Source organism: Lynx canadensis, chromosome A2 (assembly GCF_007474595.2).
Source record: "Lynx canadensis isolate LIC74 chromosome A2, mLynCan4.pri.v2, whole genome shotgun sequence".
Lineage (NCBI taxonomy): Eukaryota > Metazoa > Chordata > Mammalia > Carnivora > Felidae > Lynx > Lynx canadensis.
The window spans coordinates 80668169-80695905 of NC_044304.2; the positions used below are offsets into that span (position 1 = coordinate 80668169).

Below are 27737 nucleotides of genomic sequence, written 5' to 3' on the forward strand. Positions count from 1 at the left end.
TATTGTGTCTGTAACAGGTCCCCATATATTTTAATATATGCCATTCTGAATCTTCAGTTGATAATATAATTGAAATGACTCTGCCCTGTCAGCAGACTGTGAAAAAGGTTTAACCAGAATACAAACACAGGTGGTCTTTTCAGGCTTTTGGTTGGTGAGAGGAAAGTCTAGGAAAAAATGAAATGTTTTCCTCGGATTTCACCAAGAAAATTGTTTTGAGAAGGATGCAGTGTATCATGGTGGTAAAGGGTATGGGCTGAGAGCAAGCTGCCTAGCTTTGAAGTCATTCTTCACTTAACACTATGGACCCTCAGGAGGTTACGTCAACCCCTTTGTGCCTTAGTTTCCTCACCTACACATTAGCTGAATTGGTACCTAGTAATAGTGTTATGATGTTTAAATGAGAACATTCCCATGCAGTATGTAGCATATTTGGCATATAATGAGAAATCAGTAAAAAATTTAAAGAGGCCAATTAGAAAATAGAAAGCTTGAATAGTTCTTCGAGATGATGCATAAATGAGGGTTAAAGTTCTGACGTTACATGACTTTGTTTTTATTGCTCCTTTCCAGGAGTTCATGTATTCATTCATCATATATCTGGTGAGCGCTTACTATGTGCAAGCAGTCATAATTGATGTAGATCTAATGATCATACAGTCCTTGCCTTCCAGAAATCCGGTTAATGGTGGAGAATGACAAGGGAACAGGCATTTCAAACACTTTATCTTACTAGGATGAGGAAGGACCAAAAAACAGGTAGTCAAGGGAGGTTTTCTGGATCTAGTAGGATTCATCCAGGTGAAGTAGTATGTGTATGGGGTCAGAGATGAGAGAGGTCAGGGAGCACTGAGAGAAAGCAGAGATCCATGAAGTGCGGTTTAATGAAGCAAAGGCCACCGAAGAGGTAAAGAGCCAGGTCTTGAAGGATGTTCTGTCTTGCTAGTTCGTATCTGCTCCTGAGTTGGTTTCGGTCAGGATGCTGAGGGAAGGCTTGAGGCAGAAACAGTTGGGAGTCTTTTGCTATAATCCAGGTGAGAATATTGTGCCTTTCAGAGAGGGTGGGAATAGAATAAGGTGAATGAAACAAGCCAGTATTTGGGAGGCAGGACAGGCTGCTGCCTAGGTGATACTGATTGTGTGCTGGAGGGAGGTAGTGTTGGTACAGGAGTATTTACATGTGTTCCGGTGTCTTGCATGGAACCCTGGATGGATGCTGGTATAATTCAATGAAACAGAAAATAAAGGAGGAAAAAGCTGAAAGGAAATGAAGAGTTCAGTTTATAGCCCTTTCCACCTCTGCCAGTTGACTTCAGTTTAGGGCATGTTGAGTGCACTGAGATGCTCAAATGGAAATTCTGAGTGGGTGGTTGGGTGTACAAATCTGGAGTTCTGGGATCACGGTCTTCTCTATCTCAGTGGCACTAGGAGCCATGTGAGTAGATCACCCAGAGAGAGGGCTGAGAGGGAGGAGGGTGGGGGATGCAAACACCCAAATTTAGGTACTGAAAGAGGAAGAAGAGCCCGAGGAGTGACGCAGACAGGTAGGAAGAAAATCAGTAGTGCTTTTTGGATGCTAGGGAAGGGTCAGCAGTAAAAGCATTGGGACCTTAGTGAGAGCCAGACTGCGTGCATTAAGGAAGCAAGGAGAAGTAAGGAATGGGAGACATTGGGCATAATCCTTAATCATAATTTTTCTAATATCTCCTGTTCCTTAACACATTACATTATCTTTTTAATTTCATTTAAAATTTCTAGCAAACGTTACAGTTGAGCACACAGAAGATAGAACAGGCAGCCTAACAAAGAGAACATTGAGTACTCATACAGAATTTGATTCGTAGGTGGTTCCGAGGAATCCTTCTTTTATAACATCCAGAGATCTTCCACACCATCACCTTTTTTCTGTTTTGCTTCTCCGTCGTCTTGGTAAAAGCATTTTTACTGCTAGCTGGTCAGGGGAGAGCCCTGGGAGTGTGGTTGTTAATGTTCAGAAGGCCATACGTTCACTTGAGGTATCTCTTGAGAACTTAATGCTTTGCTTATTGTGTTTATGGACATATCGTTCAGTGTCAGTAGATAAAAAATGAAAATGTTTGTGTTTGTGCTTCTAGACCTGGAATCACTTCTCTGACAATGAGGCAGAGCGGGTTAAAATGATGGAAGAAGTGGAAAAACTTTGTGATCGGCTTGAACTAGCAAGGTATAACCATAGGAGGGCTGTTGCAGTCTTTTCTTGGGCTTTGGGTAAAGTTTCATCCCTTTTTTTCCTTTAGCTTACAGTGCTTGAATGAAACACTCACATCATCTACAAAAGAAGTAGGAAAGGCTGCTTTGGAAAAACAGGTAATAGAAGAACGCGTCCCTTCTACCTGTATTTAGCGTTTAGTTCTGCTTACAATATTGCTTTCACCTCAGGATTTCCCCACCTTACATAGAAGTTACTAATAAAGGCAAAGAATCTCATTTCTCTTTGTGTCCCTCAGTATGTGTTACTTCTAGTAAGCGCTTTTGTTATTTTAAATTGGACTTTGTCTGTATAGTTGTTACCATGTATAGTGCTTGATTTGTGTATCTAGCACGTTAATCATTGTTTGACTATTCCTTGAGCATTTTTGTAGGACATTAACATTTAGAACCAAAAGAGATGTTTGTTCTGTCTAGTGTATACCTTTTATGGTACAGATGAGGAAACAGGCCCAGAAATCCAATTTAATGCAGTAAGCATTAGTACCTACAATATACAGCACTATGCCTAAGTAGTTTGAAGAAATGCTTAATGCTGTTGCTGCCACAAAGGAGTTCAGGAAACTACACTGAGGAAAAAAGGCCTGAGGACCAAAAGATGGAGGATCTGCAGTAGGTGCTGTAGGTTAAATAGGAAGTGCCCAGTACAGGGCAGAGTGGTCAGGGAAGGTTCAGTGAAGGGTTTGAGCCAGCCTTGGAAGATGGACAGGGTGAAGATGAAGGTCAGAGGAACGCATGAAAAACCATATCACATGGGGGAGACATGGGAGATGGTTAGAAAAAGTAGAGCCAAATTAAGCAGGTTTGTAATACCATGATGCCTGGTTTCCATTACTGCAGAGGTCTGAGTAGCAAAGAGTTAACATACTATTAGTCTGGCGTTTGTAGGCAGGATGTGCCACGTAAGTGTGACTAGTTACAGGACTGGCGCCAGAAGGACTTGGGACTGTGAGGGATGATGGGAGTCACTGGAATCGCTGGCACTGGGGTGAATGGTTCTAAGGGGTGGAAGGAGGGAAATGAGTTACAGATGACCGACCCCAAGAGAGCCGTTAACAGAGCAAGAAGGCCATGTAAAGGTTTTCTTTTTTGTCTGTGCATGTCTAAAGGTAGACTGGAAGGAACGTTAAGGGTGGAACTTGAAGATAACAGGCCACTTTCTATGCCTTTACCTCCTTGTAGAGAATAAAGGATACTCTCTTCTGAAAAGAGTGGGGATGAGCTTGAAGAGAGATGTGAAATGGCTTGTGGGTGAAATAACCCAGCGTCCATAGACTCGACAAGTAGTGTCCAAAGCAAACAGAAGTCACACAGTATGAATACAGGGCAGGGCAGGTTATACTTTGTTCTTGACTCAAGCAGAGCTCTGCAGCCCAGAAGCCGGAGTGAGGCAAAGCCAGAGTGAAAAGCTGATGGCTGGTTTTGGGGTTGGCTCGGGAGGTGTTGTCGGTCATTGTCAGGATAGTGAGATGTGAGAATTGCAGGGAGAGTAGCTAGATGCTTTAAGTCTTTGACTTACCTATGATATTTGTGTAGATAGAAGAAATAAATGAGCAAATCAGAAAAGAGAAAGAGGAAGCTGAGGCTCGAATGCGACAAGCATCTAAGAATGCAGAGAAATCAACTGGTGGGAGTGGAAATGGCAGTAAAAACTGGTCAGAAGATGATCTGCAATTACTAATTAAAGCTGTGAACCTCTTCCCTGCGGGAACAAATTCAAGGTACTGGTTTTAATGAAACTTGTCTTGAGCATGTATACTGGGGCCTGGGGAGAATGCAGACAAGCACCCAGAGAGCACTGGTTAGAGCAGAAACTTCCAGGGAAAGCTGGAGTCTAAATTTTGTGCCACAGTAGAAAGTGTGAAAAGCAGGGTGTATTTTGAACCTGCTGGTTTTTTTCAGTTTACACCAACTCACATACATGTATGGATGCCATACAGTGGACGCTTCACCAATTTTTCAAGAACTTAAAGATCGTGAGACATAAACTGTGACTCTCATGTTGGCTTATTCCATTGTGGCTAGTACTAGGGACTAGGTTTTTGCATTCTGAAGTTTTCTCTTACAGCCTTAATCCTTCTTTCTGGCTTCCCACATCAAACCAGAACTTACTGCAGAGTCTGAGTTTAGAACTCAAAAGAAGACTTATAGATCCAGCCTCCTTCTTTCTATAGTTGAGGAAACTAAAGCTGTTGGCAGAGAATGATTTATCTCTACACGTCCAAATGGCAGTATACACAAATGTGTGATTTTCTCTTGGTTTGTACACAGAATCTGTAAGGTTTTATACAGACTTGAAGCCAAGATTATATACAGTTGGTTTAAACATATGAAAAGCAAAAGGTATAATCCAGGTAATAGTAAGACTACCAGTTTAGAGTGAATTCTGTAGATATTATAGCTAACTTGTATACATTACAAACATAGGGATCATTCTGGCTTTTATTTGGGGGTTTTTCCCTCTTAAATTTATTACATTGGTGTCTCTAGATGGGAGGTTATTGCTAATTACATGAACATCCATTCTTCTTCTGGAGTCAAGAGAACCGCCAAAGATGTTATTGGCAAAGCAAAGAGTCTTCAGAAACTTGGTGAGTTAGTTTTGCAAAATCAATACGTTTGCTACCTCAAATGCATTTTTCAAAAATCTGTGCAATTTAATGACTGAATGAGATGACCTGCAATAAGTTTTTTTCATTTCTCAGACCCTCATCAAAAAGATGACATAAACAAAAAGGCATTTGATAAATTTAAAAAAGAACATGGAGTGGTGCCTCAAGCAGACAACGCAACACCTTCGGAACGGTTTGAAGGTAAATTTTGTTTTTCTCTAAGTAGAAAATGCTAGCCCTGTACCCACACTATGTGAAGATAGACAAAATGTAGGGGTCTGTGTTCAGAATAATTAGAAAATAAAATGTTTAGCAGACTAGAAGATGGACAGCAAGCATTTTCAGGACATTCATATAACTGAAAATTACAGTTCTTCCATTTCAGAGGCCATTAGGGAAGGAGCTGGGTTTCTTTTGTTTACCAGATTTTACAAAGCAGTATTAAAGGATGTGGGGACAGATGAAATTTGAATAAGCTCTATGGACTAGGTAATAGTATTTTATCAAGGTTAATTTCCTGATTTGGGAAAATACACTATAATTATGAGAGAAAATGTCCTTGTTTTTAAGGAAAAAGCTAAGAAGTAAAGGGGCATCATGTCTGCAATTTACGTGGTTCAGAATAAATTATGTCTGAGATATACAGAGAAAATGCAGGCATGGTGAAAATGTTTACATTTGGGGAATCTGGGTGGCATATACAGGGATTCTTTGTTCTTCTGAAATCATTTCAAAATATTAAAATGTATTAGGGTGCTGACGTTGTCTTAGGTGTTCTACCTAATTTGATTAACCTGGACCAGTGTTTCAAACTCCAGATTGTGACTCCCTAAGTGGGTCATGAATAGAAAATATCAGAGAGCATTACACGTCTTACATAAGTGTAAACAAAGTTGTGAAACTTTTGTTCATGTATATACATTTGGGATGTGACTTGTTTTCTTACGGTGAGTGGCTGACAAAGTTGGAAAAAGTTCTGTTTCACTTCGTGCATTTTTGAGCCACTAATCTTGAATATGCTTTCCGGATCACAGTTCCAAATGCATGTTTTGGGATTAACTAATAACTCAATGTGATAACCTACCTCTGTCCTCTAACAGTCCCACTTTTACTAATCTGGTATATTATCCCAAAATTTCAGTTTGAAAATACTAGAAGAGGCTTATCACACTGTGTTATAAAAATCAGAGGTGATTTTTTTTTGGGGGGGGGGGTCTAGGCCGGGCATTATTTTTTTTTTTTTAAGTAACAAAAGCAAGTTACAAAACACTTGGAAGGCACTTCTAAAGGGGTTTATTCTCCTCCTTTTATGCCCTCCATCTTTTTTCCAAGAGAGAAATCCATGGTGTTAAATGTGGGCTTCAGACCAATGAAAGGAAATTCCACTGAGGGCTTCCCTGGAATTTGAAAGCGGACTACATCCAGGTTTTTAACTATTTAACATTTTCCTACAAATGGGATGTGTAATACTTACAATCTTAGATAGACCTATATTTGTTTCTGATACATGTTGAGAGGTCTTGTCAAGCATAAAGGGGTTTAGTAGAGGTTCTTATTAGCATTGGTTCTGCAAGAAATGTGTTGAAAATGCCACACTGGAACACAGAATCTAATGTCACCTTGCCTCTACACTGAAACTTTGGGCACTTGGCTTAATTTTCCTAGGCTCTTTCTTCCATTGTAAACTGAAAATGTTTTTCAGGGTCTCATCGGCCTAAAAGTTTAACTGTCAGGCAGCTTCCTTATGATTTATCATTTACACTTGTGTTTTTGAACCAGTCTGGTAAGATTATTATTAGGTTGAAGAGATCAGCATTATAATAGGTATTTCCGATTTACTTTAAAAAAAAAAAAAAGCCTCGAGAGATTTTTGGGGATGTGAGCTAGATCTCCGAGTTTTTTTTTCTTATTTAATACTTGAGAGGCTTTTGTGTGTGTCATCTCTAAAAATCTGTTCAAAATTACCACAGATCTGAATGGCCACTTACCAAGATACCTGTGCACCAAAAGATTTATCTGGAAAGGTGTTGCAACAGAATTTTCTATCAGGATGAGATTTATCAAATAAAAATTTTTCTTAAACAGGTCCATGCACAGATTTTACCCCTTGGACAACAGAAGAACAGAAACTTCTGGAGCAGGCTTTGAAAACGTACCCAGTAAATACACCTGAAAGATGGGAGAAAATAGCAGAAGCAGTGCCTGGCAGGACAAAGAAGGACTGCATGAAGCGATATAAGGTAGTAGATATTTAGTGTTTATAAATTCCGTTACCATCTATTTGTGTGTGTGTGATGTCACCACCACAGTAGTTGTGAGGGTCAGTATTACAAGAAAGCTTTCCAACTCTGGCGGTTAGTAAAATCAGCCTTTTTGGTGGTAACCATAATATACAGATTTACCCAATTTCAATGTTTTACATACTTCTGCCAAACTAAACACCAGAAAAGTATGCAAATTCTGACAATTTCTAACACCTTTCTCCCTTCCTAGGAACTCGTCGAGATGGTAAAAGCAAAGAAAGCTGCCCAAGAGCAAGTGCTGAATGCAAGTAGAGCCAAGAAATGACTTCTGACAATCTTTGTTGTGTGTGCATTTTTATAATAAAACTGAAAATATTGTACAAATTTTCATTCTTAAAATTCTATTTCAAGTGATAATTTCAAAGTGTGCTATCTACCATTCGCTGTGGTGGTCTTACAGCCTTTCAAAGTCTGATGCAGTATTTCATTCAAATTTTCAAGTATATTTTTTTTCTCGAGGGACTGGTAGCTTAAAACTTGCAGATCTGTTAGCTGTATAAATATATATGGTCGAAATATGTTGATTAGGAGCATTTTAATCATGAAGCCAGCACATGTTACTGCGAATCTGGTTAAAGTCTGGCAGTTGCTCAATGGGACCTAAGGATTAAAAGACAAACAGTTAAAACTGAATAAAAGACAAGTACTTAGGCATTAGGCACCCTGTACTTCAAAGAAAAGGAGCCAGGCTTACCAACAGCAGCAAGAGCTGGACTCTTATCATAAATATATTTGGTGCACACTTCTTGGATTATCTCTGCATTTACAGCCTGAAATAGAGAAGATAACTAGCATTCGGAGCTTTTCATAGTAAAGACACATTCTGTACCTGGAACTTTTTAGAACTAAAGCAGGAATTTAGAACACCTATTTTCAGCTTTGTCACAAGGAACTTTTGTACAAGCCTCACAGTGTCTAAACACTACTTACATCAATTCTTGCTTCAAGCTCAGGGATGGGAATTCTTCTGTTATAGCATAACATTTGCCTGCCAATATCTTCACAGATTGGAGTGGAACCTGTTTACAAGAGGAGGAAACACTTAGGTACTGGAATATTGATCAACCATATAAAAATAGAACTTAGGTCTTTATTCTTTTTTTTTTTTTAATTTTTTTTTTTTCAACGTTTATTTATTTTTGGGACAGAGAGAGACAGAGCATGAATGGGGGAGGGGCAGAGAGAGAGAGGGAGACACAGAATCGGAAACAGGCTCCAGGCTCTGAGCCATCAGCCCAGAGCCTGACGCGGGGCTCGAACTCACGGACCGCGAGATCGTGACCTGGCTGAAGTCGGATGCTTAACCGACTGCGCCACCCAGGCGCCCCATTAGGTCTTTATTCTTACCATCAAGTTGCAACAACATGTTTGTTTTCAGAAGATTTTTGGCTCGTGCAACTTCGCTTTCTGTTACACTTGTGCAGAGTCGCATCCTAAAACCAAATCAAAATGTCAAGTAGTTTGAAAATGACTTTTTGAGTTAATGACTTAAAGACGCTATACATATTATTCCACAACATACACATAATTATGATTTCAACTTAGTGAAAAGTTGTTAATGATCCCAATAGCTACACAAAAGCTAAAATAATACTGATGCTTTTCACTTTTTTTTTAAAATGTTTATTTTTGAGACAGCGTGAGCAGGGGATGGGTAGAGAGAGGGAGACACAGAATCCGAAGCAGGCTCCAGGCTCTGAGCTTTCAGCACAGAGCCCCACGCGGGGCTTGAACTCACGAACTGCGAGATCATGACCAGAGTCAAAATTGGAGGCTTAACTGACTGAGCCACCCAGCACCCCTGAAATAATACTGATTCTTATCCTGGTATTAATTTTTCTTAACCTTAGTATGATTGCAGATAGAGGTTCGATACAACACAAAGGTAGGCTGACCACATTTTGAGACATGCTACCATCACTTTGAGACTTCACTAATCCTCATACTAGGATCTGATCTGCTAGAAGAGAGGTTAGTGGACCACTAGGTTCTCACAAGAATCCAGCTGACTTATACCTACTGATTAACAATTACACCCCATTGAGGAGCTTTAGAGACATACAAGCCATTTAAGAATGGTGGAGGAGAGGAACTTCCTGCTTCAAGGCAGTGGTTCTGAGTAAAACAATACATTTTTCTTTAGCAATGGCAACTTCAGATTTGCATAACACCACCATTCAAACCAGGTAACTTGCAAAACTTTAGGAACTTCTTTCTGAAGTAACCTTCTTAAAGACTAAGAATTTTCTATAAGTCAACTTCACATGAGACTTAAACATCTGTGATCTTTAAAAACATGGCGACCAGCTAGTTTTTTAATTTTTTTTTTAATGTTTATTTTTGAGACAGAGGCAGAGCATGAATGGGAGAGGGTCAGAGAGAGAGGGAGACACAGAATCTGAAACAGGCTCCAGGCTCTGAGCCATCAGCCCAGAGCCCGACGCGAGGCTCGAACTCACAGACTGCAAGATCATGACCTGAGTTGAAGTTGGACGCTTAACCGACTGAGCCACCCAGGCGCCCCTATTTAGTCTTCTCTTGACTAAATGCTAGTTATCACCATCAAAACTAGTCAACAGTGTAAAAACATGAATTCTAGGGATGCCTGGGTGCCCTAGTTGGTCACGTGTCCGACTCTTGATTTCAGCACAGGTCATGATCTCATGGTTTGTGAGATAGCCCTGTGTTGGGCTCTGTGCTGACATTGATGCGGAGCCTGCTTGGATTCTTTCCCTCTTTCTGCCTCTCCCCTGCTCGCTCTCACTCTCTCAAAATAAATACGTAAACTTAAAAACAGTGTGAATTCTAAACAAGATTTATTTTCTCACCATTCTTTCTGAACAACATGTAGCATATCTGCAATGGTGGCCGGTTCACAAACCATATAGATGCCCCATAATCCTGTATCTGTGTAGGACGTGTTGAAAGACTGGAAGCTATGACAGAGGTTGCCGTGACAGGTGAGCTGGGCCAGCTTACTAGATAGATTCTGTAACGAAAAAAATTGTCCAAGAGAACTGTAGGTATACGTGCCCAAATTACCAGAAAGCAAAATGAGTTCTGTGGCAAATAGTGAATGCCCTGAGAAGCTGTGTCTCCGTTTTATCTAGCGGCATCTCAATATGAAGTTAAAATTCAATGAGACTAAGAACAATACTTCTCTCACCAGCCCAGTGTACCCCCAGAGAAATTCACAACGTAAAAGCAATGAATCCTTGTAATTAACATAGCAGCTGCACCAATTCTAAAATAATTCATTCCCGTTACCAACCCAATTTGTAGGGCTCCTCGCTGTGTATGCTTAAAGATTTCAAATTCTATTGCATGTGAAGCCTACGATGTTTATATAAAGTATATTTTGTTGAAATCCTTGAGTACAAACATACTTTATATTTTGAAGTAATTTCAGACAGAAAAGGTACAAAAACAGTATGAGGAATTCCTTTATCCAAATTCTCTAACAACTGTTATTTTACCATGTTTGCTTTATCCTCCTCTTTAACATATTTTTTCAACTGTTTGAGAGATGTGATGTTTTGTGTACACTTCTAAAACCCAAGGAGATTAACATCAAAACAATTATTAAAACTAGAATATTAACACTGATAATGGTACTATTAGTGAATTCTATCCTTCTTCAAATTTTGCTAATTATCCAACTTACATACTTAGGACACACACAAAAATCTTTCCCAGCCCAGGATGCACTCCAGGATCAGTCTGTATTTTAAAAGTCCATTCACAAGACAGAGTTCTGCCTTGACATTTATTATGGAAAATTATTCTTAAAATCACTTACCATTCCTCCTCCAAAAGAGCGATCCCAGTTGCCAATGAGTGTGTTTGCAACCATGAGACATATTGTATCTGGATGTGCCCAACCAACAGCCTCAACAGCTATTGCAAGATGTGCCAAAGGCATCTTGTCATCCCTCACTCGAATCTAGTTAAAACAAAGAAAGCACAACTCTAGTGAAGACTGCCTGTGTATAGGGGCGCCTGGATGCCTCAGTCATTTAAGCGTTCGACTCTTGGTTTCAGCCCAGGTCATGATCTCAGTTTGGGAGATTGAGCCCCGCGTCAGGCTCTGTGCTGACAGTGCAGAGCCTGCTTGGGATTCCCTCCCCCTCTCTGCCCCTGCCCTGCTAATTATAATTACACCCTCTCTTTCTCAAAATAAACTTGGGGGAAAAAAAAAAAAAAGACTGCCACTGTGTAACAGGCTTAACAGGAAAGAAACACATCATGCCTCATTACATTGAACAGTCTAATCCAGAAAGATTTCTTGAGTTCTGGAAAGAAAACTTCACCAAAAGATCTGCAATTGAAATACTACAGGGGCACCTGGGTGGCTTAGTCAGTTGAGTGTCTGACTCTTGACTTTGACTCAGGTGATGATTTCACAGTTTGTGCATTCTGCATCCTCTCTCTCCTCTCTGCCCACCCCCCCACCCCACATGTGCATGTTTGCTCTCAAACACTTAAAAAAAAAAAACAAACAAAAACTACATACATAGCCACCAGATGGTTACCTGGTCAAAAAGGACTACATTATTTCACTGGCAGAAATCAGGAACATTCTAATTTCTAATCGTGACACAACTGTCTATTTTCTAACAGGGACACAAAGCTTATTTTTGTCCTACCAATGCTACAGTTCTATGCATTTGCCAACATCAGACCACTTTTGATAGATTTCCTTCGAGCACCATCCCTAACGTGGCAAACTAGGCCTCCGAACGAGACTTATGGCTACAGCTGACAAGTAGCAGATTCTCTGCAAGTTCTGGCTCTAACAGCTACTCCCAGAAGTGTACTGTGGGCAGAACTTAATGAAGAATAAACCTGATGTGAAAATCAAAATTTGGGGAGTTTTAAAAATAGAAACACTTTTATAGCTCACAATACATAACTGGGCACAGTGTCAAAGAAAAAGCACAAGAAGACCAAATTATCACATTCCCCTCAAAACTTTGTTTCCTTATTAGGAAAGTAAGTGGTTAAATAATATGGACTATAAGCAAATGAATCCATCCTTTTCCCTTTTTCTATGTTTCAATTTAAGCCTCTGGTTTCTTCCATTTTACTCCTGTTAAAAATAAGCACGTTTTGTACACTCATTCATAAATACAACCCAAGAAACCCAAAGGGCTAAATACTAGCTAAGGAGGCTTGCCCTACCTCACTTCCTGTGAATTTGCAGGGAGGCAGAGCTGGTATTTCTCCTTTGTGTGTGGACAAAGAGTCACCAAAATGAAACTTGGCTAACTCAAGCAGTTCATCATGGGAAACTCCTAAATTGAAGGAAAATATTTCATACATCTAGTAGCAGTACAATCTACAGCAGACCAATAACTGCCAAACTTTACAATAAGCTCAAGGTGGTATCATGTGATCAAAGTTACACAAGATCTACTCGCACTCACTGAAAGCCACTTCAGAGTGAGCTGACAGCACACTTGCCCTGCTGTTACAGGCTTGGGGTTGCACAGCTTTCTCAGTCTGTAGAACAATTAACATACCAACAAATTCACAGCTGAGGATAAGAAAACAGCTGGAGAATACATTCTATATAAAATCCTGTTACATTAAGTTACTCAAGGTCCTAGAATGCAAACTAGCAAAAAGCCCCTTTTCAGTAATTTTTTTAAAGTAGAAAAGAATATGAACATGAGCTCTAATTTAAAGAAGGCTGGGTACATAAATATGCTTTGTTCTCTGAGCTCTGCTATCAGAATGCAGCAGTCAAAATTCAAAAGAATTTCATCTAAATTTCTGAATAAATCCAGAGCTATCCAAATATTCACTGCTGGCCATCCAAAACTTAAGGATTACTTAGATTCTAGGGGCACCTGGGTGGCTCAGTTGGTTAATAAGCATCTGACTTCAGCTCAGATCATAATCTCACAGGTGGTGGGTTTGAGCCCCACCTCAGATGAACGCTGCTTCTCTCTCTCTCTCTCTGTCCCCCCTCCCCATCATGGGATTCTCTCTTTCCCTCTTCTCTCTCCGCCCCTCACTCACTTGGATCCTCTACCTCGCTCAAAAACAAAAAAACATGTTACTAATCCAAACTCATGACCCAAACAGATTCAGTCAATGAAGGATTCTTAAACACAAAGATACACTTAGGAAACAAACTTAGACATGTGCAAGTGCTTTTACAAATACTGTCATGTTATTTATATGAAACATTCCTTTAGAATGTAAAAGCACAACTTACACCCATTATTTTCCAAACAAATCTGTGATATAAAACAAGACCGTGTGTTTTCAGAAGCACTGTCTAGGAGAGCCACCTCGGATACCAATCCAGACAGTAACAAAACAACGGGAAACCCTGGTGGTCCAAGAATGACAACCAGAGAGTGAAAAACCATGAACACACACACCGTTCTCAGCACCTGGTAACACCAACTTCCACTGCTTTAACAACTTCACCTACTGCCCTCCTGATTAGACATTCCAGATAGCTCCTGCTCCCACACCTTTACTTCTCCTCATGCAGAAGGCAGGGGAGCCAGTAAATTTTTTAATGAAGCTAGGTCTGGTCTTTTTCATTGATTTTAAGATGCCATTGTTTGTAACGCTCATCATAACTTATGTACTAAAAAGACAAAATACTAATTAATACAGGACAAGCCATTAACTCTACTTCAGCAAGGTCGAAATGAGCCTATGAATTACAAAAAAAACCCAAAACAACCCCGTTGTGTCCATGTGCCAACGACCATGGCAGAGACCTCCCAGTGTGATCATTGAGGCCTAAGTCTTCCTGTTCTGAGGCAGTTTCAAATGTGGACTCCCAGTCGGCACCATCCATTTTAGAAACACTTACACAACAGAATTTCAGAGTGCACTGACGGCTATTACAAAGGTAATACGATTTAGCTTGAGAGCCTAATGAATAAACTGTTAAAGGTATTTAACCCTCATATTCATTTTCTCCATCATTCCCAAGTAATTAGTTCACAAGTCTAACTAGGGCAACTAGAATTTTAATTTATTGTCATTTCTAAAGACAAAAATTAAATTTACACAAAAGAAAACTCTATCTATCTTTGTTTTGCCCTAAAAAGACAAAGTGAAAACAAAACTGGAAACCAATAAAATGTACTGTTTGCCTAAATTCAGACTGCCACGAAATCCAGCAGAATCTAACGTAAATTTTCTTTCACTGGCTTCAAACATCCCCAAGGAAGCCTTGCCCTGAAGCCACTCAAATAGTGGGATTCCCTTTAAACACTCTCAGCTCCCTGCACAGTTCCCCTTCTCAGTAATTAGTAGAGCTACCGAATGAACAAATCAAAGAATGAACAACGTAACATATCCAATTCATGCCTGACCGAGGATGAAGTTGGTTCTCAAGACATAATTTAAAATCTCAAGAGATTCCCATACTCTAGTACACTATCTTTCAAATGTCATTATCTCCCAGTTCGCTCATGTGCCCTTTCCTTGCAAGTTATGTGTGTACACTCATATCTGTAAGTTTTTGTTTTTTTAATAGGTTTTTTTAACCTCCTCTTCTACTGAAGAGAAGAAAGTCTATTTCCAGTGCTCCACATTCCCTTTAAATAGCATACTCAACAATTTGCTCTTTAAATAAAAAACCCCAGGACCTCTCCCAACAGGATCAAACTAGCAAGTGCATCATTCTATGACTGTTTAAAACAGTTACAGAAATTTATTTACTTATTTTTTATTTAGATTCAAGTTAGTTAACTCAAGTTAGTAAAGTTATATATATTTTTATATATATATATATATATATATATATATATATATATATAGTGTAGTATTGGTTTCAGGAGTAGAATTTTGTGATTCATCATTCAGTTACAGAAATGTAAATCGACTAACCTCCAGCAGCAGCAAGTACTATTCTTGGCCCCTTATAATGTGTGGTTATGTAATCCACCAAGTCCTTACGATTTATAGATCTGTAATGGAGAAAGAAAAGCAATATAAAAGGAAACTAAAAAGCACAGATCTTTATATAATATACCTGAAATTAAATTGGACCTTAAAAATACTCTAAGTTAAATGCAGTCAGAAATAGGATACAGACAACAAGTATCAACAAAAGATGAAGAATTTCAACTTTCCTGTATCAAGAACAAAGAGCCGATACCGTCACTTGTTATTTCAGTACTATCCAAGAGCCCAGACACCTGGGAGTTAGATGGGGCCAAAATGTAGCTAACTACAATTTCATTCAGATTATCAGGGAGGAAACATTATGTTTTGAAATATTTCTGAATTTTCAAAACTCATCATTTTTTCTCCAAAAATATCTTGAGAATTATACCTACTTGATGTTTTCAGTTGGACCCAAAATAGTCCGTCCAAGTGCAGTATTTTGATAAGCTGTGGCATGAAGATAATCAAAAACAACTTCCTGTAAATTGGTTTCAACTTCCTGCATCTCCCTAAGGATGACTCCACGTTCACGTTCAATCTCTGCTTCTCCCAATGTACTGTTTTGTATTATATCGGCAAGAATTTCTACAGCTAATTAAAAATAAAACAAGAAGAAACACGAAGAGTCTTAATTTTCAATATTAAGATCTATTAAACTAGTATCAGAAACCATGATACTGACCATCATTCAATTTTGACTAAATGATTAAGCCAGGAAGAAACAAATTTACTCCCATTAAAATTAAAAATATAAAATATAAACCCCTGTGGTAAAGAACTTGGGGAAAATTCCTAAATTTATCCGAGGTCTCCACAACACTTGTAATGACTCTACCACTTCAAACATAACCCAAGTGTATAGTGTTCTGTATGAAAATTTTAAAAAATAGAAAATTTTCTGTATAAAAAAAACTAGGTAGGTACAGAGGATCCACAGCACCCAAATATTTGCTACCCCAGTCCCCACAGCCATGATGCTGCTATACAAACAAGCCAGTACATGCCATAATCTAACAGAGATGGAAAGTTAACATGTGAAGAAAAGGATAGGTATCCCAAAAAAGATACCTATTGCTATCAAAGGATTAAAAGTGACCCTTGGGAAAAAGTGATTAAGCCCTCAAATTATTTATATAAGAATGACCCAAATTTGCAAAAAGCCCAAAGTGAACTCAAGGATGCTATATGATGCTATAAAATTACATACTTCTCCAAAAAGGAAAAACCTAACCTATTTGTACAGGGGCAGGGTGCCTGGGTGGCTCAGTCGGTTAAGTGTCCGACTTTGGCTCAGGTCATGATCTCGCGGTTCATAAGTTCGAGCCCCTTGTCGGGTTCTGTGCTGACAGCTCAGAACCTGGAGCCTGCCTCGTATTCTTGCCTCCCTCTCTTTCTGTCCCTCCCCTGCTCACGCTCTCTTTCAAAAATAAACATTAAAAAAAATAGCAATAATTAAAAAAAAAAAGAATTCATACAGGGGCATCTGGGTGGTTCAGTTGGTCAAGTGTCCAATTCTTGGTTTCAGCTCAGGTCATGATCTCAAAGTTTATAGGTTCAAGCCCCACATCTGGCTCAGTGGTATCAGTGGGGAGCCTACTTGGGAATCTCTCTTTCCCTGTCTCCAACCCTCCCCTTCTCACGTGCTCTCAATAGTAAATAAACTTAAAAAAAAAAAAAAAAAAGAACTAGTACATAGTTGCAATCACAATCTAAATTTTAACAAATATAAAACATGAATAATCTTTAGTTTCTTTTTTTTACTCTACTGCAAACTTTTGTTCCTCGTTTAGATTCGCTTTAAGGGGCCTTGTCTCCAAAGCAATTATGTTCGAGTATCAATAACCTCCTATAATTACCTGTAGATTGCCCAACATGCTGAAACAGATTGCTAGACCAAAGCAAGCCAGTTGCAGAGATCATGACCAAAGGGAAAAAATATAAAACCAAATAAAAACTCTGTCCACATAAGAACCAAAAGCCATGACGGGTGATGAAAAGGCCAAAGACAGACAGAAGGATAAGGAATCCCGTGTGAAGACTCTCTTGTAATACGGGATTGGTAGTCTAGACAGTATTTGCTCAAGTGGAAGTTCGTATCTCCTGGAGTTTATGTTTTAATTAGAATCTTTCTTTTTAATGTATATTTAATATTATGTGTATTAACGGGCGCCTGGGTGGCTCAGTCAGTTAAGCATCCGACTTCGGCTCAGGTCATAATCTCCCTGTTCATTAGTTCAAGACCTGCATTAGGGTCTGTGCTGGCAGCTCAGAGCCTGGAGCCTGCTTCAGATTCTGTGTCTCCCTCTCTCTCTCTGCCCCTCCCCCACTCACACTCATTCACACTCTCTCTCAAAAATAGACATTAAAAAAAAAATTTTGTTAGTATGTGTATTAGTATTGCAATACATGTATTCAATTTGTAATACAGTGGGGCACCTGGATGACTCAGTTCGTAAATCACCTGACTCTTGGTTTTGGCCCAGTTATGATTTTATGGTTCATGAGTTCAAACTCCGAGTCAGGCTCCATGCTGCTGGTACAGAGACTGCTTGGGATTCTCATTCTCATTCTCTCTCACTCTCTCTCTCTCTCTCCCCCTCTCTCCCTCCCTCCCCCTCCCCTAGCCATGCTCCAATTCTCTCTCTCAAAATAAATAAACTTAAAAAAAATTTGTAATACACCTATACTGATGTATAATCAAGGGGCACCTGGGTGGTTCAGTTGGTTAAATGTCCAACTCTTGATTTTGGCTCAGGTCATGATCCCACGGTTCATGAGTTGGAGCCCTGAGCTTGGGATTCTCTCTCTCTGCCCCTCCCCTACTCATAATCACACATTCTTGGCTCTCAAAATAAACTTAAAAAAAAAAAACAAAACACTTAAAACAAAATGGGAAGGTATCAATAAACATTTTTCCAAAGATGACAGATGGCCAAAAGCACAAGAAAAGATGCTCAACATCATTCATCATCAGGGAAACGCCAATCAAAACCACAATGAGATAACACCTGACACCTATCAGAATCACTATTAACAAAAAAGACAAAGTAACAAGTACTGACAAGGATATGAAGAAAGGGAAACCTTTGTGTACTGTTGGTGGGACTGTAAATTGGTGCAATTACTTTGTAAAAGTACGGAGGTTCCTTAAAAAAAAAACTAAAAATAGGGGCGCCTGGGTGGCGCAGTCGGTTCAGCGTCCGACTTCAGCCAGGTCACGATCTCGCGGTCCGTGAGTTCGAGCCCCGCGTCGGGCTCTGGGCTGATGGCTCAGAGCCTGGAGCCTGCTTCCGATTCTGTGTCTCCCTCTCTCTCTGCCCCTCCCCCGTTCATGCTCTGTCTCTCTCTGTCCCAAAAATAAATAAACGTTGAAAAAAAAAAAAAAACTAAAAATAAAAGATACTAGAAGACCCAGCAATTCCACTTCTAGGTATTTATCCAAAGAAAATGAAAACACTAACTCAGAAAGATCTACGCACCCCCATGTTTACTGCAGCATATAATTTATAATAGCCAAGATATGGAAACAACCTCTGTGTCCATCAGTGGAAGAATGGATAAAGAAACTGTGGAATGCAATACTCTATAATGGACTATTATTCAACCACAAAAAAAGAATGAAATCTTGTCATCTGCTACAACAAGGATGGACTTACAGGGCATCATGCAAAATGAAGTGAGACAGAAAAAGACAAATACCTCAGACAAAAAGACAAATCTTCTGCATGTGGAATCCAAACAAAACAGAACAAGTTCAAATACAGAGAACACATCAGTGGGTGCCAGATGCAACCAAGAGAAATGTGTGAACTGTTTTCTTAGGTGTTTATTAATTCTAAGTTGAATTTTTAAAAAATTAATAGAAAGGAAAATAACAAAGAAGTGTACTCCAAGATGAAGAACTAAAATGTGCAAATGCAGTAAAGATAAGAGAGTTTTGTTTAAAAAAAAAAAAAAAAAAAAGCCCAGTAGGAATGCCTGGGTGGCTCAGTTGGTTAAGCGTCCAGCTTTGGCTCAGGTCATGATCTCAGGGTTCAGGAGTTCAAACCCCATGTTGGACTCTGTGCTGACAGCTCAGAGCCTGGAGCCTGCTTCAGATTCTGTGTCTCCCTCTCTCTCTACCCCTCCCCCACTCGCACTCTCTCTCCCCTTCAAAAATAAACATTTAAAAAAATAAATAAAAATTTTAAAAAGCCCAGTAGTCCACAGTGATAAAGTGAGAGGGAAAAAGGTAGGCAGTAAACTGGATACAACTAAAAATATTTCCCTACACAGGAATGGCTCTGGAGAAAAACTTTTTTTTTTTTTTTTGAGAGAAAAAGCACAAGAAGAAAGGACAGAGGGGGAGTGGGGAAAAAAGAGGGAAAGATACAGAGTGAGGTAGAGGGAGAGGGATTTTTAGCCCCTTGTTACTACAGCCAATTAACAACTATAATATACAGAACATCAGAGACTGTCAGAGGGAGGGAGGGAGAAGGAGGGGGAGGGAGGGAGGGGGGAGGGAGGGGGAAGGAGGGGTAGGGGGGAGGGGGGAGAGGGGGAGGGAGGGGGGAGGGGGGGAGAGGGGGAGGGAGGGGGAGGGGGAAGGAAGGGGGAGGGGGAAGGAGGGGGGAGGGGGAGGGAGGGAGGGGGGAGAGGGGGCAGGGGGGGAGAGGGGGAGGGAGAGGGGGAGAGAGAGGGGGTGAGAGAGAATGAGAATCCTAAGCGGGCTCCATACCAAGCATGAAGCCCAATATGAGATTCAATCCCATAACCCTGAGATCATGACCTGAGCCAAAAACAAGTCAGACATTCAACTGACTAAGCCAGGTTGGCACAAGTCTTGCACCCTACAACTGTTTGATATCATTTGTCATATTTGGAGGAAAAAATAGGTACCCACCTCCCCCACATAGTTTGGTTCATTTTTTTCACATTTCTGGGGGTTTCACAACAGACATAATAAAACCAGTACTAGGTTATTTTTGAACTCTTGTGAAAATTACCCATCTGCAGTGTACATAATAACAATACCTCTTGGCAAATCTTTAGAGAATGCTTTGGCATAATATACAGTCTGCTCTCTGGAGGTATAGGCATTGAGATGAGCACCCATGTTTTCAATCTCAAGTTCCAGATCTAACTGGGATCTCTTTTTGGTGCCCTGAAACAGAAAAGAAAATTATGATACCTTCCTTTATCTCTCATCTATTCTAAGGACTTCAGGCAATGAATATGAGGACATAAGCCATGTCAGTTTCATGCAAGGAGCAAATCTGATTCCTAAAGTGCATCAGTGGTGTATACTTTCAGATGACCCTGACATCAACTCTACAGGACGGTCAGTATTTCAGGTAATTATTCTGGAAAGAAGAAAAGATTAAAATAAATAAATTACACTATACTACTGAAGTAGTTCTCCTTCCCTTAGAATGAGATATTGTGCTTAATGGCTCTTAAAGAAAATGCTTTTTTATAAAGTCTTACAACTTACCTTGAAAGCCATATGCTCCAAAAAGTGAGCTGTGCCATTATTCTTCTCATTTTCATACCGACTTCCGGCATCAATCCAGAGCCCAACCTGAATACAATCAAGAAAAAATTAAATAAAACATCACTTTCTTTCTTCTGGGGGGACAGAGGTATAGAGGGAGCAGTCTCCTTCCTTTTTTTTTTTTTTTTTTTTTTAAACAAATGCTTTCCAGTCTTAGCACTAAAGTCTTCTTGACTTGAGTGGATTGACAACACATTCCTAAGAACTAGGAGATTTAAAAATGTTGATGATCAGTCTACCGGTGAGTGCTAAAATACTACTTGCCAGTTTCATGGAGGACCCAGATTTTTAGCCCCTTGTTACTACAGCCAATTAACAACTATAATATATAGAAGAGCATCAGAGACTGTCAGAAAAACCTAGGTTCAAATCCTGGCTCTGTCATGTATTAGCTGTGTGACTTGAACAAAACCATTTAACTTCTCTGAACTTGACCCTTAATGGTAAAATGGGTGTGCTGGTGCCTACTACAAAGAACTATTTTAAAAATCAAATAGAGGACACCTGGCTGGCTCAGTCAGTGGAGCATCTGACTACTGATCTTGGGGTTGTAAGTTTGAGCCTCACGTTGGATGTAGCAATTACTTTAAAAAAAAAGTTTAAAAATTAAAGATCACATAAGACAATATATGCAAAAACAGCTGGCACAGAGTAGCCTAGAGAAGGTACTTCTTTCATTATGAACACTACTAACAACAAACAACACAACTGGCTGCAGGAACCAGATGCAGACCCTTAAACAAAGTACATATAGATCCAGTATGGAAGTATCACTGGAAGAAAGATTCACAAATGAGAGTCACCTGTCAAGGCCAAAGAACTGCCCCTATTTTTCAACCACCATCCAACAAAAAGCTTAGATTAAAATAAACATTTGCCCTTTCCTAAGTGCCTAACAACTAAACAGTGGTTGCTGGAATCACTTACGGTGCATGTTGAGAGCCCAGAGTCTTCAGAGGCCACTCTGAGTCCGTTGTCCAAACGTGTTACTCGCGTTTCAGGAACGTTCAGAACAACCTGTGTAGCAGCCTGTGTATTTCTCCATCTGTTCCCTCCAAAATATAATGACTGGTTGGGGGTGAAGGAGTGGGAGAGAGGAAGCAAAACATCACTATTCTGATTTTAACTTTTGTTCCAGTGAGACCCACCCCTTTGCTTGGCTTAGGAACTTTCCTTAACCACTCTCCTAAAGCCAGCAACAAGACTGCAAACATGCCTTTGCCTTAGGGAAAACAAGCAGCTATTGTCATTACACAGAGAGAAACTGTTTTTACTTCAGTACCTCTTCTAGAAAAGCTTAATATTCATTATAGAGGAAACGGGACGGGGGAGACAATGAAGGGAGAGAAAAATATAAAAATATGTATACACTATAAAGGAATGAGATTTAGGTTTTCACTGTTCAAGAAAAGCAATACGTTTTGGAAAAGGTAGAAAAACAGAAGATAGGAAGAAGGCCAGATGCTCAAGATCTACCCTGGCTGAAAGATTTGTTGACTACGGACCATTCGCCTGTCGGCAATTTTTCTTTTCCTTTAAACACACGTTAAAGTCCCTCCCACATACCTTGGAGAAAGCTAGAGGTTATCATGAGAAAAATATATACACAGACAAAACTTTCCTTTGGCTACTCCGGGGTTCGCAGGAAGCTGAGGATGAAACTCGGCCTTAGACAAAAAGAACTCTCGTCTCACTTTTTAATTTCTCCCCATTTGCAACCACTGTGCTTTTAGTAATCAACACGCACTCTTTACGACTCCTGGGCAACTGCCGGGAAAGACGCCAGCAACCGGTGTCATCCCACGCTTCACTAGCAGGTCACGCGCGGCGGGTGACCAAGGCCAGCTCATCCCCAGCGGGCATTCAGCATCCCCTGCCCCCTGGTTCCCCACGAGCCGTGGGAGTGTGGGGCGCCGACTCCGCCGCTGGGCCGGGGGCCCGTGACTCAGCTCCGCCGTGCGGGGTCCGGCGGCAAAGGCCGTGTCTCACGCGACACCCAGACAAGTGGAAAGAAGCTCACCCTCCTGGCAGCGCCTCCAACCAGAAGCCTCTCCGTGAAACCCCAAAGCCGCCGCCGGGCCGCAGGTAACAGCACCCATCTGGCCGCCGCTGCCGCCATCTCGGTTGGAGACCGGGAGGATATGCTTCCGGGGTCGTGACCTGATGTCCCAAAGTAGGTGGGCTCCACCTTGTGGCCAAGATGGAAATGACACTCTTCGAAGCGGTCACGGAAGAAACAGAGCTGGGCCTTGTGCTGAGCTGTAAGCCCCTAATGACACGAATTAGGGAGTCTGTAGGAGTTCCTGTATTATCAGTTACTTAGATCGCCTACGGAGTGCGAGACACAAATGTGGAGGCGTTAAAGGTAACCTGGTGAGACCTATTATCCTATTGATGGCTGCAATTGATTGGATAAAGTGGAATAGGATCCAGAACTCACTGTCCTTAAGGAAGCATCTATTGGGAGAGACCAGCGTACTGAGAGGAGGGAAGGATGTGCCATTGTTGACCCTTAGTCCCTCTTTTTTTTTTTCTCTATGCTTTTTTTTTTTTTTTTAACTTACATCCAAATTACTTCGCATATAGTGCAATACTGATTTCAGGAGTAGATTCCTTAGTGCCCTTACCCATTTAGCCCATCCCCCCTCCCACAACCCCTCCACTAACCCTCTGTTTGTTCTCCATATTTATGAGTCTCTTCTGTTTTGTCCCCCTCCCTGTTTTTATATTATTTTTGTTTCCCTTCCCTTATGTTCATCTGTTTTGTCTCTTAAAATCCTCATATGAGTGAAGTCATATGATTTTTGTCTTTCGCTGACTGACTCATTTCACTTAGCGTAATACCCTCCAGTTCCATCCACATAGCTGCAAATGGCAAGATTTCATTCTTTTTCATGGCCGAGTAATACTCCATTGCATATATATACTACATCTTCTTTCTTCATTCATCCATCGAGGGACATTTGGTCTCTTTCCATACTTTGGCTATTGTTGATAGTGCTGCTATAAACATGCGGGTGCATGTGTCCCTTCGAAACAGCACACCTGTATCCCGTGGATAAATGCCTAGTAGTGCAATTGCTGGGTCATAGGGTAGTTCTATTTTTAGTTTTTTGAGGAATCTCCATACTGTTTTCCAGAGTGGCTGCACCAGCTTGCATTCCCACCAACAATGCAAAAGAGATCCTCTTTCTCCTCATCCTCGTCAACATCTGTTGCTGCCTGAGTTGTTAATGTTAGCCATTCTGACAGGTGTGAGGTGGTATCTCATTGTGGTTTTGATTTGTATTTCCCTGATGATGAGTGAAGTTGAGCATTTTTTCATGTGTCGGTTGGCCATCTGGATGTCTTCTTTGGAGAAGTGTCTATTCATGTCTTTTGCCCATTTCTTCACTGGATTATTTGTTTTTTGGGTGTTGAGTTTGATAAGTTCTTTATAGATTTTGGATACTAACCCTTTATCTGATACGTCATTTGCAAATATCTTCTCCCATTCTGTCGGTTGCCTTTTAGTTTTGCTAATTGTTTCCTTCTCTGTGCAGAAGCTTTTTATTTTTGATGAGGTACCAGTAGTTCATTTTTGCTTTTGTTTCCCTTGCCTCTGGAGACGTGTTGAGTAAGAAGTTGCTGTGGCCAAGATCACAGAGGTTTTTGCCTGCTTTCTCCTCGAGGATTTTGATGGCTTCCTGTCTTACATTGAGGTCTTTCATCCATTTTGAGTTTATTTTTGTGTCTGGTGTAAGAAAGTGGCCCAGGTTCTTTCTTCTGCATGTTGCTGTCCAGTTTTCCCAGCACCACTTACTGAAAGACTGTCTTTATTCCATTGGATATTCTTTCCTGCTTTGTCAAAGATTAGTTGGCCATACATTGTGGGTCCATTTCTGGGTTCTCTATTCTGTTCCATTGATCTGAGTGTCTGTTCTTGTGCCAGTACCATACTGTCTTGATGATTTCAGCTTTGTAGTATAGCTTGAAGTCTGGGATTGTGATGCTTCCTGCTTTGGCTTTCTTTTTCAAGATTGCTTTGGCTATTCGGGGTCTTTTCTGGTTCCATACAAATTTTAGGATTATTTGTTCTAGCTCTGTGAAGAATGCTGGTGTTACTTTGATAGGGATTGCATTGAATATGTAGATTGCTTTGGGTAGTATCAACATTTTAACAATATTTGTTCTTCCTATCCAGGAGCATGGAATCTTTTTCCATTTTTTTGTGTCTTCTTCGATTTCTTTCATAAGCTTTCTATAGTTTTCAGTGTATAGATTTTTCACCTCTTTGGTTAGATTTATTCCTAGGTATTTTATGGGTTTTGGTGCAACTGTAAATGGGATCGATTCCTTGATTTTTCTTTCTGTCACTTCATTGTTCTTAAACACTTCACTGTCTGGTTCATTTCATTCCATAGAGATTGTTCTTGGTGAAGCCACTAATTGCTTAAAGACAGGTGCATCTCAGACCTTATCTTACAGAATCTTGCAGAATTTGACATGGTAGATCTCTTTGAAATTTTCTTATTGTATCTTAGAGGCCTTCCTCCTTTTCCTACTACTTTCCTCTTTACTTTCTTGGACAACTCTTTATTCACAGATCTCTTAATGAGACTAAAAGTAATAAGCACTGTTCTAACTGTGCTATTCTTATGCTCATTTTACATCTGTAAAATGTAGAAATTGTGGTAAACTAACTTGCCTGAGGTCACCATGCTAACAAGAGGCTGTCTGGCTCCAAAGCCTGTGTTCTTTAGAAAAAAGTTTTAGTGTTTATTCCAGAGAGAGACATAAAGACAGAGCATGAGCGGTGGTGGCAGGGGTGGGTGTACACACACAGAGAGAGAGAGAGAGAGAGAGAGAGAGAGAGAGAGAGAGAGAATCCAAAGCAGGCTCCAGGCTGCTGTCAGTACACAGCCTGACATGGTACTCGAACCCATGAAACACGAGATCATGACCTGAGCTGAAGTCGGATACTTAACCAACTGAGCCACCCAAGTGCCCCCTCGCAAAGCTGGTGTTCTTAAATACCACAATATTTTGTCCGAAAAGTTGGTATTCCCCATGGTTGTGGACGTGGACCCCTTCTACTGCACACTCTCCCTAATGGTTTTACTTCTTCATAAGGACTTCCCTGTCTAGCCACCCGCGACTTTCTGTTGAGCTCCAGGCCTTCTTAACCATTCAATGACTAGAAAACTATAATTGAATATTCTATTGACATTTCAATATCAACTTGTCCAAAATACAATTCACTGTCTTGCCCTAAGTCTTTTCCTGTATATCCAATGCAAAACAGCCAAGGAGACCTCCAATCACCTAGACATCCAAACCAGAAACCTGAATTTCATCATCAGCTCCTCTCTTTTTTCCACCCTCTACATCCAACTGATGTACTCCGATCCTGCGTCTTGAATTTGTTCTAGTCCCATTGTCAGAGTTTTTCACATTGTTGTCCAGTGGATCTTCTTAAAATGCAACTGTTAGCATGACTATCCCATTATGAAAAATCCTCCAGTAACTCCATGGTCAGGATAAAGTGAAGGCTCCTTAGCATGGCAGATAGGACCCTTCAGGATCTGACTCCCACTTATCTTTCTAGACTCATTTCTGCCATCTACCCTCTCTGCTAGGATTCACAGCTTCAACCCACAGGCTCTATTACATAATAAGGACAACCAAGGTTATTTCTTCATATTTCCAAAACAAACGTGTGGTAACGTTAATAAAGAAATACAAACATGCATGTATATATACAAAAATATTTAGGTATAATCACAGGAAACACCTGGGAAATGTTAGCACATTTTAACTTAAAATTAATTTGGAATGTCAGGGAAAATGACAGAATAAAGGCCTCCAAAGTTTTCCTCTTTTTCTTATAAAAGAAATGAGAAAACTCATTTAAAAAATTGTTGGAAACAACATTTTCAGAACTCTAGAAAGTAAACAAAGGCTTGACGTAATCTGGGGAGCTTTTATTTCATGAAAACAGCTAAACTTCAAGAAGAGTGAGCTTTATAGTATTTTAACTTGTTTTATCCTGACCGCTTCCCCATATCTTCACGGTAATCTTGGAAAGCCACATCCCACAACTACGATGAAAATCAGCAGCCTGGCATGGCAGAATTGGATTCAAGCTCCTTCGAGGTCCTGAACCCAGAGAATTGGAATTATTTGACCTATCCTGTGGTTCCTTGGAAGATCTCACTTGCAAGTTTGTCTTTGTTTGACTTGACTCAGAGCAAAAAGTCTTTTTCTGGGGGTATTGTCAAAAATATCTAGAGGTAGTTGTTTCACTTTGTGGCTGCCTGGAAGTGGTAGATAACAGCAGGGGCAAACAATAGCTAAAACAAAAAGCTTAAAAGGAAAAGCTAAGGCCTGAGATGTCTATAGATGCTTTGAAAAGCTCAGACATATCCCTGGGACCTTTCCAAGGCCATACACATGTGTACAATTGTGTGCATACCTGGAGATGTACACCTGCCCAGGAAAGACCTGAAAAGGACTTAAACCCTCCTGACCTTGAGGCTCTGTATGAGCAGGAAGTGAAGACTAAGGCATAGATGTCAACTGTCTCTAGCTAAACATTGATGGTATGCCCCACACAGAGCTCCTCAACAAAGTCAGAGGGGATGCCTGGCTTGTGAGTTTGAGCCCACGTTGGATGCAGAGATTACTAAAATAAATAACCTTTAAAAATAAATAAAAATATAAACAAACAAACAAACACAAAACTGGGAAAGTCATTGTTTCTAGGCTTTTAATGAAGTATCTGTCCAATCATTACCTGACCGTTAAGCTAACCAGGCAGACTTCAGCCGTCACACATGACTTTAAGTAATTCATCAGAAAACAAACAAAAGCAAAGAGCAACAACAAAGCCTGGGACGGGAGTAGAATCAGATATTCACAATTGACACTCTATTATTTAAAAAGTCCAGTTATCAGGGGTGCTTGGGTGGCTCAGTCGGTTGGGCGTCCAACTTCAGCTCAGGTCATGATCTCCCAGTTGGTGTGTTTGAGCCCGCACCAGGCTCTGTGCTGACAGCTCAGAGCCTGGAGCCTGCTTTAAATATTGTGTCTCCTCCTCTCTCTGCCCCTCCCATGCTCATGCTCTGTCTCACTCTGTCT

General features: G+C 40.4%; 2 protein-coding genes across 4 annotated transcripts in view; one reads left to right on the forward strand and one right to left on the reverse strand.

The window, feature by feature from the left end:
• DNAJC2 (DnaJ heat shock protein family (Hsp40) member C2) overlaps positions 1–7758 on the forward strand; it is a 37505-nt gene extending 29747 nt beyond the window's left edge. For all 3 annotated transcript variants that reach the window (XM_030307800.1, XM_030307801.1, XM_030307802.1), the window contains 7 exons: positions 2115–2203; positions 2277–2346; positions 3784–3968; positions 4738–4838; positions 4953–5060; positions 6945–7099; positions 7353–7758. In XM_030307800.1, the coding sequence (XP_030163660.1) occupies positions 2115–2203; positions 2277–2346; positions 3784–3968; positions 4738–4838; positions 4953–5060; positions 6945–7099; positions 7353–7427 (783 nt within the window). In that variant the 3' untranslated portion in view covers positions 7428–7758. The remainder of the gene's footprint in view (positions 1–2114; positions 2204–2276; positions 2347–3783; positions 3969–4737; positions 4839–4952; positions 5061–6944; positions 7100–7352) is intronic.
• PMPCB (peptidase, mitochondrial processing subunit beta) lies at positions 7487–22755 on the reverse strand. Its single transcript, XM_030307803.1, has 13 exons — positions 22639–22755; positions 21546–21686; positions 20559–20645; positions 20099–20228; positions 15478–15676; positions 15026–15105; positions 12344–12456; positions 10962–11105; positions 9991–10151; positions 8510–8595; positions 8093–8181; positions 7857–7932; positions 7487–7762 (listed from the first exon to the last, which is right to left on the reverse strand). The coding sequence occupies exons 1-13, from the start codon at positions 22735–22737 to the stop codon at positions 7698–7700; spliced, it is 1470 nt and encodes a 489-aa protein (XP_030163663.1). The 5' UTR covers positions 22738–22755; the 3' UTR covers positions 7487–7697.
• Between the last annotated feature and the right edge of the window lie 4982 nt (positions 22756–27737).

Bases quoted from the DNA above. Each gene is read 5' to 3' on its own strand.
- PMPCB (XM_030307803.1), bottom strand. From the start codon at position 22,737: ATGGCGGCAGCGGCGGCCAGATGGGTGCTGTTACCTGCGGCCCGGCGG. The intron at 15,677-20,098 runs GTATTGTTATTA...ATTTTTAATTAG, and splicing joins CTCTAAAGATTTGCCAAGAG to CTGTAGAAATTCTTGCCGAT. The intron at 11,106-12,343 runs GTAGGGCAAGCC...TGTTTTAACTAG, and splicing joins GCAAATTCACAGGAAGTGAG to ATTCGAGTGAGGGATGACAA.